Source organism: Bombina bombina, chromosome 1 (genome assembly GCF_027579735.1).
Source record: "Bombina bombina isolate aBomBom1 chromosome 1, aBomBom1.pri, whole genome shotgun sequence".
Lineage (NCBI taxonomy): Eukaryota > Metazoa > Chordata > Amphibia > Anura > Bombinatoridae > Bombina > Bombina bombina.
This window is the reverse complement of record NC_069499.1, coordinates 1,051,562,647-1,051,579,005: the sequence shown is the minus strand read 5'-3', so window position 1 is coordinate 1,051,579,005 and position 16,359 is coordinate 1,051,562,647. Positions and strand designations below refer to the sequence as shown.

The following is a 16,359-nucleotide window of genomic DNA, read 5'->3' as shown; positions in this document are numbered from 1 at the left end:
GCTGAAAACCCTTCCTACGAAAAGACTAACTTCCTATCCAGAGTCTTTAAAAGAAGTACTACCCTCAACAGGAATAGTAAAATGTTTAGTCAAAGTAGAAATAGCCTCCTCTGCCTTAGGGACAGATTACCAAAGCTCTATGTAAGTAGCAGGAAAAGGAAACATACTTTAACATTTTAAAGCAGGATTAAAAGGTAATACCAGGCCTAGACCACTCTTCAGAGATTATTCCAGAGACAGCAGTATGTTTAAAAACCAAATATTATTGCGTAGCAGACCTTTCCTAATGAACCTTAGGATCCTTGTTCAGGTCTAATCAGAAAGAGGATGTTTCTTTATCTTGATCAGAGACCAACTCCTGATCATCTGAAAATACCTCACCCTCACAGGACAAAGCAGACTAACCAGGGTCTGAAACATGCAGCTTAACAGTTTTAGTTATATCTGTTTAAACCAGATAAGATAAAAAACAGAGGGATTATCAGAAACTGACTCTTTATGCTTACTTAAGAGGAATAGCCGCTTACATTTCAGATACAGTAGAGCGTACAAAATCTTTAAATCTTGGAGCAAAATCTGAAAAACTCCCCTGTACAGAACAAATCCCTGTATAGAACAATAAATGATCAATACAAGAATTGCAAAGCTGACCATTACATTAATAAGCTTGCAAAAAATACGCTTAAAGGATTACTGTAAAAAAAAAAAAAAAAAAATCAATATTAAACTGATCAAATGCACTTACTGCAAATGTTTAATTATCCGTTTATCGTATAAAAAAAAAAAACTTTCTTTGTATTTGTTGCATATCATATTATTTGCGTCAACTTGCGCATGCGGATTCCGTCCATTGAGATCGAGCATGCACTTTTCTTTATCTGAGAGCAAGTCTCCTACCTACATTTAACACAGACATCCAGCAAGTGACGTTGCGCAAGCGCATCGCGGCTATATGCCACCATATTCCAACCTGGGTTGTCAGCCCAGATTGGACAACTTTAAAAACGGTACCCAGAGAGTGGGTTTGGAAATTGCAAAAAAAAAAAAGAAAAAAGAAAAAAGAAAAAAAGAAAAGATTGAGACGAAAGGGTAACTATTTAAAAATAGTAAACTGAAAAGGGTATGGTTTCACAACGTTAATTTCAATGATGCAAAGTTGATGTTTTTCTGTTCAGTATCCCTTTAATAATAGTAGGAAAGCGTTCAGAGAATCTATCTTCTAAGGAAACAGTTTTTAAAGTAGTGGGGAGAGAACCAGCATGCTACATCATGAAAAATAGGCCTAGATGGAAAACCACAAAAATTAATGTGGTAGGCAAATAATCAAGGATTTAAATAAAGAATAGGCAGGCAAATACATAAAACAGAGAACCTTCATTAACCCCTTGAGTGCCAATGACTGCGCTGAGCCGTCGCAGCGTTTCCAACTCTGGCGCCAACGTTGGCTCAGAGCCGTCGCAGAGTTTTCCACTCTGGCGCTAACGTCGGCTCAGAGCCGTCGCAGAGTTTCCCACTCTGGCGCTAACGTCACTAGCACTCTCCCACCTTGAGGGATCTGGGGACTTCCACCCGCTTCTACCCCGGCGGTCGGGCCCACATAGTGACAGGCATCGCCGGGGCTTCACTTTATGCGCGGTGACATCATGCGCAATGACGTCACTGTGTAACTATTTTATGCTGCTTAAAAGCCTGTATCTCAGGCATCTAAGCAGCTACAGACCCCCAAGACCCACCATTGGAAAGGTAATCACCAAACCTTTCCAAAAGTGTAAGTCTTGGGGATCTGGAAAAAAAAAAAAAAAAAAAAAAAAAAAAACAGCTTAGCACCCAGGTGGGAAAGCGCTTAGCACTCAAAGGGTTAATACACCACCCAAAAAAGACCAACTTGTGTTGGGAAGAGAGTGATGTGCGATAACCAGACACAGTTCGGTCTTGTGCATGTGCAAACTAGGACGATGCGTGCAGCAAAACTTGCATCGTTTGATAACTAAACATAAAGCGCGACAAAAAGCCGACATGCACTAACATAATTCGAATGCACTCAAAATAAATGAAGTTTGCAAAAACAACAAAAAAAACAATAAGGTGTATATAATAATAAAAACAACAAATTCTTCCTGCAGCCCAAATTGAACATAAGGAAAAATGCCTGTCATAATAGTCCAATGGCTATGATGTACAAAACTAAGTGTACCTTCTAATAGCCTATACGCTATGTGAATGCCCACATAAACTACATACTTAACTAATAGGCACCCACACTACTGGACTTACCACCTGCAGGATAAAACCGCTTCCTGTAGATAGCCAATCTAATGCTGTACGCATGAATGCAGAGGATCTGTGTATGTGGAGTTTAACGACAATCCAACATGAGGCTGCTAGGGACTGGCCCCCATGACACTTGTGGCAGGCCTGTGACTAACTCCCACTAGGTGTAATTGTACCACTACCCAATACTCCATAATCTTCACTCTGTCCAAACAGTAGCTCTCCGATGGGAAAATATGCCTCAAATCCTTCTTACAGAAAACAATTTGAGTACTTCCATTCTTCACTTTCCTCCTGCTGAGGCAAAAAGAAAATTTATGCTTACCCGATAAATTTATTTCTTCTTAGACACGATGAGTCCACGGATCATCTTCATTACTTATGGGATATTCACTTCCTGGTCAGCAGGAAGAGGCAAAGAGCACCACAGCAGAGCTGTTAAATAGCTCCTCCCTTCCCCCTCCCACTCCAGTCATTCGACCGAAGTTAGGAAGAGAAAGGAAAAGCCAAGGTGCAGAGGCGACTGAAGTTTAGAATAAAAAACATCCTGTCTAAAAATGACAGGGCGGGCCGTGGACTCATTGTGTCTAAGAAGAAATAAATTTATCATCAGGTAAGCATACATTTTCTTTTCTTCTTAAAAACACGATGAGTCCATGGATCATCTTCATTACTTATGGGATCCAATACCCAAGCTAGAGTACACGGATGATACGGGAGGGACAAGACAGGATACCTGAACGGAAGGCACCACTGCATGAAGAACCTATCTCCCAAAAGCCGCCTCAGCCGATGCAAAAGTATCAAATTTGTAAAATTTTGTAAAAGTGTAAAGAGAAGACCAAGTTGCAACCTTGCAAATCTGTTCCACAGAAGCTTCATTTTTGAATGCCCATGATGAAGCAACAGCCCTAGTGGAATGAGTCATAATCCTCTCAGGAGGCTGCCGTCCAGCAGTTTTGTAAGCCAAACGTATAATACTCTTCAGCCAAAAAGAAAGAGAAACAGCCGTAGCTTTTTGTCCCCTACGTTTGCCTGAAAATACCACAAAGAGGAAAACTGGCGAAAGTCTTTAGTCACCTGTAAATAAAACTTTAAAGCACGAACTACATCCAAATTGTGTAAGAGCCTCTCCGTATTAGGAGGAGGATTAGGACACAAGGAAGGTACAACAATTTCCTGATTAATGTTCGAGCAAAAGAAAATCGCTACCAAAAATAAAACCTTCCAAGATAACAACTTGATATCTAAGGAATGTATAGGTTCAAACGAAACCCCTTAAAGAAACTTGAGAACTAAATTAAGACTCCATGGAGGAGTAACTGGTCTAAACACAGGCCTAATTCTGGTTAAGGCCTGACAAAAAGACTGGACATCAGGGACATCAGCTAGACACTTGTGTAACAGGATAATGCTGAAATGTGACCCTTTAAAAAGAACTTGTAGATAATCCTTTCTCCAATCCTTCCTGGAGAAAAGATAAAATCCTAGGAATCCTAACTCTACTCCAGTAGTAGCCTTTGGATTCACACCAATAAAAAAATATTTACGCCAAATCTTGTGATAAATCTTTCTAGTGACAGACTTACGAGCCTGAATCAAAGTGTCTATGAGTGTCTCCAAGCAGTCAGCTTCAGAGATTCTAGATTTGGATGATGGAAGGGTGAATCAGAAGGTCCTTTCGAAGCGGAAGCCTCCAAGGAGGTAGAGACAACATCTCCACCAGGTCTGCATACCAGATCCTGCAAGGCCAGGCCGGTGCTATGAGAATCAATGAAGTCCTTTCCTGTTTGATCCGAACAATCACTAGCGGAAGGAGAGCAATCTGAGGAAACAGATATGTTAGATTGAAGGACCAAGGGGCGCTAGAGCATCTATCAGCTCCACCTGAGGATCTCTGGATCTCGACCCGTACCTGGGAAGTGTGGCATTCTGCCTGGATGCCATGAGATCCAACTCCGACTGACCCCATTTTAGGATCAGACTGGAGAACACGTCCGGATGAAGTTCCCACTCCCCCGGATGAAAGGTCTGTCTGCTCAGAAAATCCGCCTCCCAGTTGTCCACCCCTGGGATGTGGATTGCCGACAGACCACAAGAAAGGGCCTCCGCCCACTGAATTATTTTGAAAACCTCTGTCATCGCCAAGGAACTCCATGTTCCTCCCTGATGATTGATGTAGGCCACCGACGTTATGTTGTCCATCTGGAACCTGATAAAATGAACCGAAGCTAGCCGAGGCCAGGTCAGTAGAACATTGTAGATCGCTCTGTTCCAGAATGTTTATGGGCAAAAGGAGACTCTGTCTGAGACCATATCCCCTGAGCCCTTAGGGAGCCCCAAACTGCTCCCCACCCCTGAAGGCTGGCATCTGTTGTCACAATCTCCCAGGATGGTCTGCGGAAACATGTTCCCTGGGAGAGATGATCTAGAGACAATCACCAAAGAAGAGACTCCCTTGTCTCCTGTGCCAATAGAAGTCGAGGGGACAAGTCTAAATAAGCTCCGTTCCATTGTTTGAGCATGTCCAACTACAGAGCTCTGAGATGAAAGTGAGCAAACAGGACGATGTCCATTGCCGCTACCATCAGACTTTTTAACTCCATGCACTGGGCCACAAAAGGACGAGAAGATTGAAGAGCTCGACAAGTATCGATAATCTTTAATTTCCTGACTTCTGTCAGAAAAATCTTCATAGACAGAATCTATGATGGTACCTAGAGAGGTCACTCTTGTATGAGGAACTAAAGAGCTCTTTTCTAGATCCACCTTCCACCCGTGTGACCTTAGGAAAGCCACTACCAGGTCCATGTGCGATTTTGCTAGCGGAAAGGACGGCGCCTGAACTAGGATATCGTCCAGATACGGCGCCACCGCAATGCCTCTTGAACGAAGCACCGCAAGAAGAGACCCCAGAACCTTTGTGAAGATTCTGGGAGCTGTGGCAAGACCGAAAGGAAGAGCCACAAACTGGAAATGCTTGTCTAGAAAGGAAAACCTTAAGAACCTGTCATGATCCCTGTGAATGGGAACATGCAGGTACGCGTCCTTTAAATCTACTGTTGTCATAAACTGACCCTCCTGGATCAAGGGAAGGATGGAACGAATAGTTTCCATCCTGAAGGATGGCACTCTGAGAAAAGTATTTAGACTCGAGGTCTAGAATTGGTCTGAAGGTTCCTTCCTTCTTGGGAATCACAAACAGATTGGAATAGAATACCATACCTTGAGGTGGAACGGGAACGATCACTCCCGAGCTAAGAGGTCTTCTACACAATGTAAGAACGCCTCTCTTTTTGTCTGGTCTGCAGATAACCTTGAAATTAGAAACTTGCCCCTGGGAGGACAAATTTTGAACTCCAGCTTGTATCCCTGAGACACTATTTCTATAGCCCAGGGATCCTGAACACCCCGAACCCAGGCTTGAGCGAAAAAAGAAAGTCTGCCCCCTACCAGATCCATTTGTCCCGGATCGGGGGCAAAACCTTCATGCTGTCTTGGAGTCATTGGCCGCCTTCTTCGATTGCTTACCCTTATTCCAAGATTGGGCGGGTCTCCAATTAGATTTAGCTTGTTCCTGCTTAGTTGAGGGAGAAGAGGAAGAGAATCCCTTGAAGTTGCGAAAGGAACGAAGATTACTTTGTCTTCCTTTCTGCCTAATCTTTTTGTCCTGAGGGAGAAGGTGACCCTTACCTCCTGTAATGTCAGAAATAATCTCTTTCAGCTCAGGACCAAACAGGGTCTTCCCCTTGTAAGGGACAGCTAGAAGCTTTGACTTAGATGAAAAGTCCGCAGACCAAGGTTTCAGCCATAAGGCCCTAAGAGTCAAGATAGAGAAGTTTGAAATTTTGGCCCCCAACTTAATAACTTGAAGGGTGGCATCGGAGATAAAGGCATTAGCTAGCTTAAGAGCCTTTATCCCAGTGCTTTCCAAACTGTGTGTCGGGACACACTAGTGTGTCGGCAGCAGTGTGTAGGTGTGTCCCTGCTTCAGCACAAATTTTTTTTAAATTTTGTTTCTTGGTTTCTGACTTTCCGCCTGCCTGCTACTCATATCACGTGGTTGACTCGTGATTGATACCTAGGGGGACACAGATCATCTTAACCTATTGGCGCAGCTCAGTGGGAGCTGAAACTATTCCCATTGGCGGCTTTGGCGGCACATTGGCTCGTGACTGCACGTGTAGTCTCCTTAATTGGCTCGTGACTGCATGTGTAGTCAGTGAGTGGGACAGCAGTGTGTTTGCACCGCGGGCAGTAGTCAGTCAGACTCAACGAGCTCTGAGGGCAGCAGCTTAAATGCTGAGCTGAAGTCAGTGGGGGGGTTTTTTTGCAACTAGCTCCCAGTAGTGCATTGCTGCTCCTGCTCTTGATATATGGATAGGAAGTGGAAGCTTAAAAATGCTTGATGATGAAATGCGAGTGTCTTTATCTAATATTCCACCAAATATTCAGAAATTGTGTTCAATCCATCAACCTCATACATCCCATTAAAATAGTAAGTAGCTATTGGTGTTAAACTTTTTTTTAACTCTTGCACATACATACATACTGTTACTTGTAAATATATTTCATTATTATATAATTTATGTATGTGTCCGTATCTCTTAAAACAAGTTAGTTTAACCTTCTGTTTGCTAGTACAACTGAATTACTGTGTCGCAAAATGATGTAGGTCTAAAAAGTGTGTCACCAACATAACAAGTTTGGAAAGCTCTGCTTTATCCTGTCCTGGATCTCGTCCAAGGGAGTTTCTCGCCTGAGGGCATCAGCCAGAGCATCAAACCAGTAGCCTGCCGCACTCGTGACGGTAGTTATACAGACCGCCGGTTGCAACTGCATACCCTGGTGAACATAAATTTTCTTGAGTAGACCCACTAATTTTTTGTCCATCGTATCTATAAAAGCACAGCTATCCTCTATAGGGATAGTAGTTCTCTTAGCAAAGGTTGAAACAGTTCCCTCTACCTTAGGAACAGTTTGCCAAACCTCTTTAACTTAGTCAGCTATAGGAAACATCTTCTTGAAAAGGAGAGAAAGGAATACCAGGTCTCTCCCATTCTCTATTAATAATTTTAGAGGCCTTCTTAGGAACTGGAAAAACATCTTTAAAGGAAGGTACCTCATAATATCTGTCTAATTTGCTAGACTTTGGGGGGGCAACCATCACTGTGGAGTCACTATCATCTAGGGTAATTAAAACCTCTAAGTAAGAGACGAAGATGTTCCAGTTTAAACCTCTGCACCACAGCAACCTGCTGAGGTGCCCCTACCTTAACTAATGCTACCGGATCCCCTGTAGAAACGATCCGTTACTGCAACCTGCCAGAAAAAACGAACTAGGACCGCATCTGGGCTAAAAGCGCATGAAAAGTGTTCTACATGCTGCTCTAGCCCAGATAACCCCAGTACAGCACATCTGAAGATCTGCAACTGATTGGAAATAGTGCTACAAGAAGAGGCTCCAAAAAACAGGAAGTTCGCCCTTCATTGGCGTGCTGCAAGTCTCTGCTTCCCTCTTAGGGAAAAAACTAAAGTGAAACCACCAGAGCCCTCCATTTTAGTGAAAATAAACTTAGCAACATAACTCCAGCCCCAGTGCCTGCACCTAATCACTGCCCAAGTAAGACTTTTCTGAAACTGTCCCCACATAAGTAAGGTTTACCATTAACCCCTTATGTACCGTAGTGCTAATGAAACAAACACTGAGACTCCTTAGATCCCAGGAAAACGCAGCACTTACCTCAAACACTGCCTGGCAGTAGGGCAGTTCCCAAGCTTGAGAGGTCCTCTCCCTCACATTGGCCTGAGAGATAAGCAATGCTGAGTCAGTAATAATCTCAGGCTGAAGGATATGGGGCAGCTGAAAATGGGAGGCGCAGTGAGAATTATGTCCCACCAGTTCCCATAGCTCTAAAGCCACCAGAGCTCTACTGTAGAGACCGATATGGACTAAGCAACACCCCAGAACAAAGTAGCACTCTCTGGCACTACTCATAAAACTCTTAATTGAAGAATCTAATCTAACACATCACTTTACCTGCTTCCTATCACTAACATAGGCAAAGAGAATGACTTGAGTGGGAGGGAAGGGAAGAGCTATTTAACAGCTCTGCTGTGGTGCTCTTTGCCTCTTCCTGCTGACCAGGAAGTGAATATCCCATAAGTAATGAAGATGATCCGTGGACTCATCGTGTCTTTAAGAAGAAAACAAGACTAGTTTTTCAGTGAGGTGGGAGGGTTTTATGAGCTCTTTAAGTTTTGGGAATCTGCCTCCTCCTAGTGGTCAGGAGTGAAATTAGCAGGAGTAGCAGCCAGTGGACTCTCACCCCCTTTATTAAAGAAATCATAGTAGTACTAGGATGCTGATGTAGATGCCATTAACATCCCTTTAATGTAATAAGCATATGAAACTTAAAACAATTAGGGAAATCACCAGTTTCATATAAATTTACAATATGTGCCTTTTAAAATTTATTTTCACTCACATTCTATATCTGATCTACATATCACAGATTTCTAAAAGTGTCAAATTCTATTTTGGGCATCCTTAAAACACATGGAATATATATCTGTAACACACACCAAAATACTTGCATTATTTACTTCTCTACAAACATTAAGGAGAGAATACTGTACTCTTATCCCACGTCTTTAGTTTTTCTATTACTATAATAAATTACACCAAGGATGTCTAATCTCAGACCTAGGAAAAACAAACGCAACCCTTTCTGAGCTTTTTTTTCCCCTTTTCTTTTTAATTGGGCCCTCACTACATTTTTTACCTCTCCTGATCTGCACCACATACTACAAAGTGATTGCAGAGATCAGTGCTCTTCTATACTTTTTTAGTCTTTACTGGCAACATCAAAGGAGACACTCTGCTTTCAAAATGTAGCCCTGGTAGCAAACCCTGCAGATATTACAAATAAAATAATTTTAAAAGACAGTAAAAAAAATGGTTTTATTGAAGATCTATTGAAATTCAGTTCTTATCGGGGCTCAGCCTCCATATGTTGCTTGGGCCCACACAATTACATAACAGCTTGAGAATTAAAAAGGCAAAAGATAGGAAACAAAAAGCCAATTGATTCTTATTCATCTTACATAGTGCCCTACTTATAATTACAACTGTAATTTAGTTCTTTCCATTTAAACTTGCAAATGCTCCTAAGTATTAAAAGGGACATGAAACCCAACATTTTTCTTCCATGATTGAGACAGAGCGTACAATTTTAAACAATTTACTTGTCAAATTTGTTTCATCCTTTGCTGAAGGAGCAGCAATGCACTGCTGGGGTATAGATGGTGAGCCAATGACAAGAGGTACATATGTGCAGTCACCAATCAGCCACTAGCTCCCAGTACTGCATTGCAGCTCCTGAGCCATGGTTTTCAACAAAGGATGCCAAAACAACAAAGCAAATTAGACAATAGAAGAAAATTGAAAAGTTGTTTTAAAATGCACGTTTTATCTGAATCATGAATTTTTAAGTTTGAATTAACTGTCCCTTTAACTTTATGAAACAAGCATACTGAATTTTTTACAGTATAAACTATTTAAGGGGTCATAATATTGGAAAAATTGCATGCTCTAATTCGTAAGAGAATGTAATATTACTACAAGTTTGCTAGACACTGGGGAACCGCAGAGAACCGATTGCCCCAAACAAAAACTGTAGGTGACCCAATCAGCCGCAGTTGTTCAGCTTGGTCGTGTAACTGACGAAAGTTTATAGAGTGATTTTTTAAATGAATAACAGCAACAACAACATTTGAAAAGAAACCAATCATTATCACATACCCTTCTGCATCAACACGAAGTTTTTTAAATGCACTTTGGAGATTCTCTTCTTCCCCGTCTTTCGCTTCTGATTCCATCACTGGTTTGTGATGTTAGATGTCCAATCAGAGACTACAAATGAAATCTGAAAACATAGCAAGAACATTCAGTTTTGTTTCAGAACTGTCAAAAACATGATAAACTCAATACAGGCGAGTTACTTTTATTTATTTCTTTATGAGCAAAGCTAATTAAAACATCACTCTTCTACACTGCGTTTAACAAATTACATTTTTTTTTTTATTATGACCCTTTAAGCCAAAATAGAGCAGGTAATTAAGACTAATTGACCGTGCACTACTGTGGGTTTCACCCCAGCAGAGGTGTTAAATACACAGTAGAAGTAGGAAACCATTGGTGAGCCAATCAGCAGCGATAGTCGCACAACTCAGATGTTTAACTAGTCCTGCTAATTGGATCAGCTCCGGTTTCTGATCAGGACCAGCAGTGAACCTTTGAGGGCGTTAAAAACAGCAGTGCAGGGTTGATTAGTCCTAAAATTACATACTAATGAATTAGAGCACCTCATTTTTTAACTATTACGGCCCTTTATTTAAAGAAATTAGTAGGTTTGTCATATGATAACGGCATGTAAATTAGAATTGCCAGAAGCTACTAAATTAAGTCAAACATTTTCAATTCTTTCCCCTATCAATATATTCAGTGTTTTCCCCAGGACCTTTTAAGCTAGGCACCACCCGGCTAAAATTTTAGCCAATATTAAAAGGGACAGTATACAAAATTTTTCATATAACAGCATGTAATAGACACTACTATAAAGAAGAATATGCAAAGATAAGGATATAAAAATCAAAGTATAAAACTTGAGCTGCAACAACTGATATAATCGATAATTAAAATAGTTGTCAACGAATCTCATAATCGATTAGTTGGTTTGCAATTAGTTGTTCTGTGCACAGCACCAGCTGCTTCATTCCACTGAGCTCCTGCACATGGTATTGTGTTTTATGGTTATACCCTTAGCCTAAAGGACGTCTACAGACATTTACTTTTCACTTTTTCAGAACAATATAAGTTTACAACTACTCCTGGCTTTTGTGCAACCCAGAAATAATACGAGTCATCATTTGGATTGTTTATATTAAATCAGGCGATTTGGGACTATGTTTTGCATGATACAGTTCTAAGCTTGTTATTTACACTTAGCCCTAGATTGATGGGAGTTATTTAAATTGATGTGCACTATTATCTGTTTGTACAATTATTATTAGTGGATTGCTCGCTATTGCTGATTATATGTACTTTATAGATACATGTGTAATGCTTTGTCCTATTAATGATATATAGTCCCTAGGGCTTTTGACTTTTTTTTTTTTACATTTTTAATTCTTTTTAATATGTACCAGATTCAACCTCATAAGTATATATCTGTTATTTTAAGAGCGCACAAGATATTTTTTCATTGATCTTATAGCTGATTATTTACCATTGCATATATATAGGAGCGTGCGCTCAGTGTGGTGTGGCATAGATTTCCTCGATAAGCTGTTTGTAGGAGGTTGGGCCTCTAGCGCATGCGCAGTGAGCGCCACGAACCTCCAGCAGCTGAATGTGTCCACCGGAAGTGACGTGGTGGACACATTCCTATGGTGGACAACTTATTTTAGAACACCGGCTTCAAAAGGGAAAAATTAAAGTGAATGTAAAGTCAGTGCGCTATCTAAAGTTCGCCTTAACAATAAAGTTAAAATAACATGATTTTAATTCATCAAATTTTTCTAAATATTGTAATTACCATTTATTTTTACTTTATATCCTCGCATTCGTCTTTCTAATCCTCCGCCCGGCATTTTCTATAATGGATTGTCATGGTAGGCACAATCATAAGAACCAATAATTTGATTAACCACGGGGGGACCAAACCCCTTTTGCTTTTGCCACGCGTCCGTAATGCGCTAGACAGCTCTTCCTATATCGTTCTCTGAAGCTTGTGCACATTTCGCGCATGCGCAATTACACATTTCTCGGATATTCATTCATGGTATTTTATTAAGTAATCAATTTTCAAAATAAGGTAGCGACGATGTGATGCTTCAGTTCTGTACACAACGATAGTATTCAGTGAATGTATTCATTCATTGAATACTATGTTGGCAGACATCTGCATCGGGGTTTGACGCATGCGCAGTGGTTACCATAGACGGGAGCGCGCATTGCCACTACGTAAACAGCGGGTGGGACCACCAAAACAAGGGAACAAAGATCCCGAAACTGGTACAGGAATGAGCATAAAGATGGCAAAGCCATCCCCCCAGAGTACAAGTACAACCCAACTCTGAAGACAGACAAGGCCATAAACCCAAGGATCTATCAAAACAAGGCCCCACAGTCTGACATGGAACCAGCAAGATTCCAGGTTGAACCAAGTCCACCTTCCACTTCCCGACCAGGAGAAGCCCCTTTTAAGGACTTAGTCTCCAGAGAAGTGAATATCCCTTAAAGAAAAAGGGAAGAGGCCAGAAGGGCAATAACTGTCCTCAAGGCCCTAAGCCACCGGCTAAACGGGAAGAAAAAATCCCCCGCAAATGTCCTAGGAAAGGACCCCCACACAAGTAATTCGCCCAACAGAGGCACAGCCAACCCATTCGCCTGCAGAGCAGAGAATCCACGGGTACCCTGGCCAACTAACAGGAGATTCCAACACTAAGGTGCACCAGAAGACCGGAATCAAGCGCCAGCAGCTGGGTAGGAACCCACAATTCTTAATTGACAAGCTAACCCCAGATGACATTACTCTGTGGCAAGGAGTAATAAATACTCCAATAGACCGATCAACCCTGACCCGGTCAGGTAGATGGAGCAAGGACATAGCCCCAGTTCCCACCACCGTAGAACATCCCGACTAGCCCTGAGATCCAAACAACCCAAAACTGGTACAGGAGCGAAGCCCCTGAAAGAGGAAGACTCAGGAAGAAAAAAACAGGTCTGGGTACCAAATAGCTCAGGCAACTATACCCTGGAACTAAACACCCCGACTGACCAAAAAGCCAGACAAAAGGAATGGAGCATATCCAGACAATTCGGACAGCGCAGAGAAGCTCCAACCAAAATGAAGGAACCACCCCTAGATAAAGTCCAACTCTCTAAGGCTAGAAGTCAAATGAAGAGACTTCACAATGCCACAGGACAACAGAAGGGATACCTTGAAGTTCCAAAACCCTACTAGCAGGGCTAGTCTCCCCATCACCGCCACACAGGCAGAGGACACAGGGGAGAGAAAAGGTGCTAAACCTTCCCAGCTTTCCCCGAGCTAAACAAGTCCCCACCGGGATCAACCAACATCCGGGACACAGATCCCCAAAAGAAGATCTAACCCACCCGGGACAATGGAAGACGACCCAAGGTCTCATAACTCAGACAGACCTTACGCGGCCTAGAGTAAGAGATATCTAGATACACTAGAAACAGCTGACACGTACCCCTTTAAAAAGGTGCCAAAAGAAGCAATAGGTTTCAAAATACAAAACCTTCCGCAAGCTGGACAGCTATCCATACAAGTTGTTGGATCAAGCCCCATAGGACCATCCAGGAGCTTAAAAACTTAAGGCCAAACCACTCAACCAGTGACAACGGAGGACGGGGCCCCCAGAGACTGATGCCTCAGCAGTCCCCTGATTCCCTGAGCCCAAGGAACCAGGCGCTCTCATATGGCATACGGAACAAAATTGGTCAACATGTGTCAACGAGGCCAATCCGGAGTCATCACCGGACACAGAATCTGAAATAAAATAGTCTCTGTATCAGAATCCTCCGTAACTGCATCTGAAATGAGCAGAGTCTCTGCATCAGAATCCTCCATAACTGGATAGAGGAAATAGCAATATGGACTAAAGTATTAAAACAAAAACGGCACCCGACACCCACAATGGCTGGGGCACTCACCACCTCCTATGACTAGACCCCTGCGGACTAGAATATCTCCTATGCAACAAGGTCAGGAATGCGGAACGGAGCATAACTACGCACGAACACAAGGTGAACTGTACAGTCCAAAAAAGCGCGCCCAACCAAAAGGCCGCGTCACTTCCAAAGGCCTCAAAGTTCCAACCACGAGCCCATAAACATCACACATAAGCAGGTTGAATCACATAACATGATTATAAACCCACCTATTCAATAACCCCCCTCGAGAGATATTAACCCTCGATTCCAAGAGACTCACTGAGACCCTTATGTCATATAGTTAGACCCGCAAAGGTGTGGTAGTGTCACGCCGCTCTAGCCTGTTGCTAGGGGCGCAACGTCTCCTTCCTGCTCGTTGCCAGGGGCAGTGTCGGCTCAGGATGCGTGCGGCGCTGACGTCATCGCCACACGTTCCTGATGCTGCTGGGAGCTTTCTGGTGCAAATCCTGCGCCTATTTAAACTCTGCACTAACGATGTGTCACTGCCCAAGTATAGGTGTTACTCAGTGTGCGACAGATCGTTCTATACCATTGTTGCTGATCCTGCCTGTTACTGACTACTCTACCTGCCTTAACCCTTTAACTGCTGGACTGATCTTTTGTTGCTGAACCTGCCTGCTCTGCCCGTTTGTCCCCTGAATTGATTTACTGCTGCTGAACTCTGCCTGTCTGACTACTCTGCCTCTTTAACCCCTAAATTGTTGGACTGTTATATTGTTGCCAAACCCTGCCTGCCATGACCATTCTAGTGGTGTGCCCTTGGACTGCTTTACTGTTGCCGAACCCTGCCTGCCTTGACCATTCTAGTGGTGTGCCCTTGGACTGCTTTACTGTTGCCGAACCCTGCCTGCCTTGACCATTCTAGTGGTGTGCCCTTGGACTGCTTTACTGTTGCCGAACCCTGCCTGCCTTGACCATTCTAGTGGGGTGTCCTTGGACTGCTCTACCGTTGCCGCTGGGGACCGTCCTGCCTGTGGTGAGTGCCGCTCTCCTCATCTTACTAACTTTCTCTGCTCTGGGATATTCTCTATCATTCCGGCTTGATGCCGGGATAACAAGACTACTGGCCGAGTTCGGTCTGATAGAGGAGTATCTCACGAACATCACAGTTAGCCTCTCGGGAAAACATTCACATTACAGTACATTGATGTTAAAGTAAAATGAAACGATCTTACCGGAATCTACGCCTTGGAACAGGAAAACTGCCTTTCAAGTGTGACGAATAGCAGCATCGCCACCGCCATGGATTTGAGAGAAGAAAGCAGGCAGTGGAGCGAAGATCGACAACGCCAATTGCTTGAGGAGCTGTTAAAAGGAGTCGGGATGGTTTTGCAGAAAGACTCTCTGCATCTCCAGACTCTAACTTTCATCCAAGCCCTCACTGAGAGACTGACAGGACAACTTAAAACTCCTGTCCCATGCCGAAGAGTACTACCCTCCATAAGAGACAAAAAAAAAAAAAAAAATTAAAATTCTGACACTTCTCCGCCATCCTCCTGGGACGAAAGGCAAAGAATGACTGGGGGATGAGGGGAGTGGGAGGAGTATTTAAGCCTTTGGCAGGGTTGTCTTTGCCTCCTCCTGGTGGCCAGGTTCTTATTTTCCAAAAGAAATGAATGCAGCTGTGGATTCTTTCCATTTAAGAAGAAATGAGCGTACAATGCTAAAATGATCTAATATTAAAAATGTTCAATTTTTATTGCACAAATCATCATTAAATACATTTATGCTAAATTATACAATTAAATTGAGCTTTAGATAGCAGAAAGTGATATAATATTAGAAAATATTACACTGCTCCCAACCAACTATGTCATGATGACACCTGGCTGGCAAAATTTTCTGTGGAGAACACGGATATTAAAAAGGGACACTCAAGTCAAAATTAAACTTTCATGATTCAGATTGAGCAAGCAATTTTAAACAACTTTCCAATTTACTTCCAGTAACAAAATGTGCACAGTCATTTTATATTTTCACTTTGAGTCATCAACTCCTTTTGAGCATGTGCAAGAATTCACAGATTATACATAAATGCATTTGATGACTGTCACATGATGCAGTGGTAGTGGAAATAGACAAAGAAAAAAAAATAAAAAATCTGCTACTCATTTTTAGACTACTCATTTTTAGACTAAGTGCTATTGCATTGTCTTGTTATCATGCATTTGTTCATTATGCAAATATACTCTATTTACTGGTCCTTTAATAAGGAGGTATCTATTTTAAATTCTAATTTACATGCCAGTATCATATGACAAACGTAAAGGAAAAGCCCAGAGGCAGAACTTGTCTTCCCTTTTTGCGATTTTTTTTTTGGA

At 42.3% G+C, this 16,359-nt stretch overlaps 1 protein-coding gene across 1 annotated transcript in view; it reads right to left on the bottom strand.

Annotated features, from left to right (window-relative positions):
- Positions 1-16,359, bottom strand: part of OSER1 (oxidative stress responsive serine rich 1) — a 122,411-nt gene that overhangs the window by 88,899 nt on the left and 17,153 nt on the right. The window contains exon 2 of the mRNA XM_053689800.1: positions 10,076-10,199. Within this exon, the coding sequence (XP_053545775.1) occupies positions 10,076-10,152 (77 nt within the window). The 5' untranslated portion in view covers positions 10,153-10,199. The remainder of the gene's footprint in view (positions 1-10,075; positions 10,200-16,359) is intronic.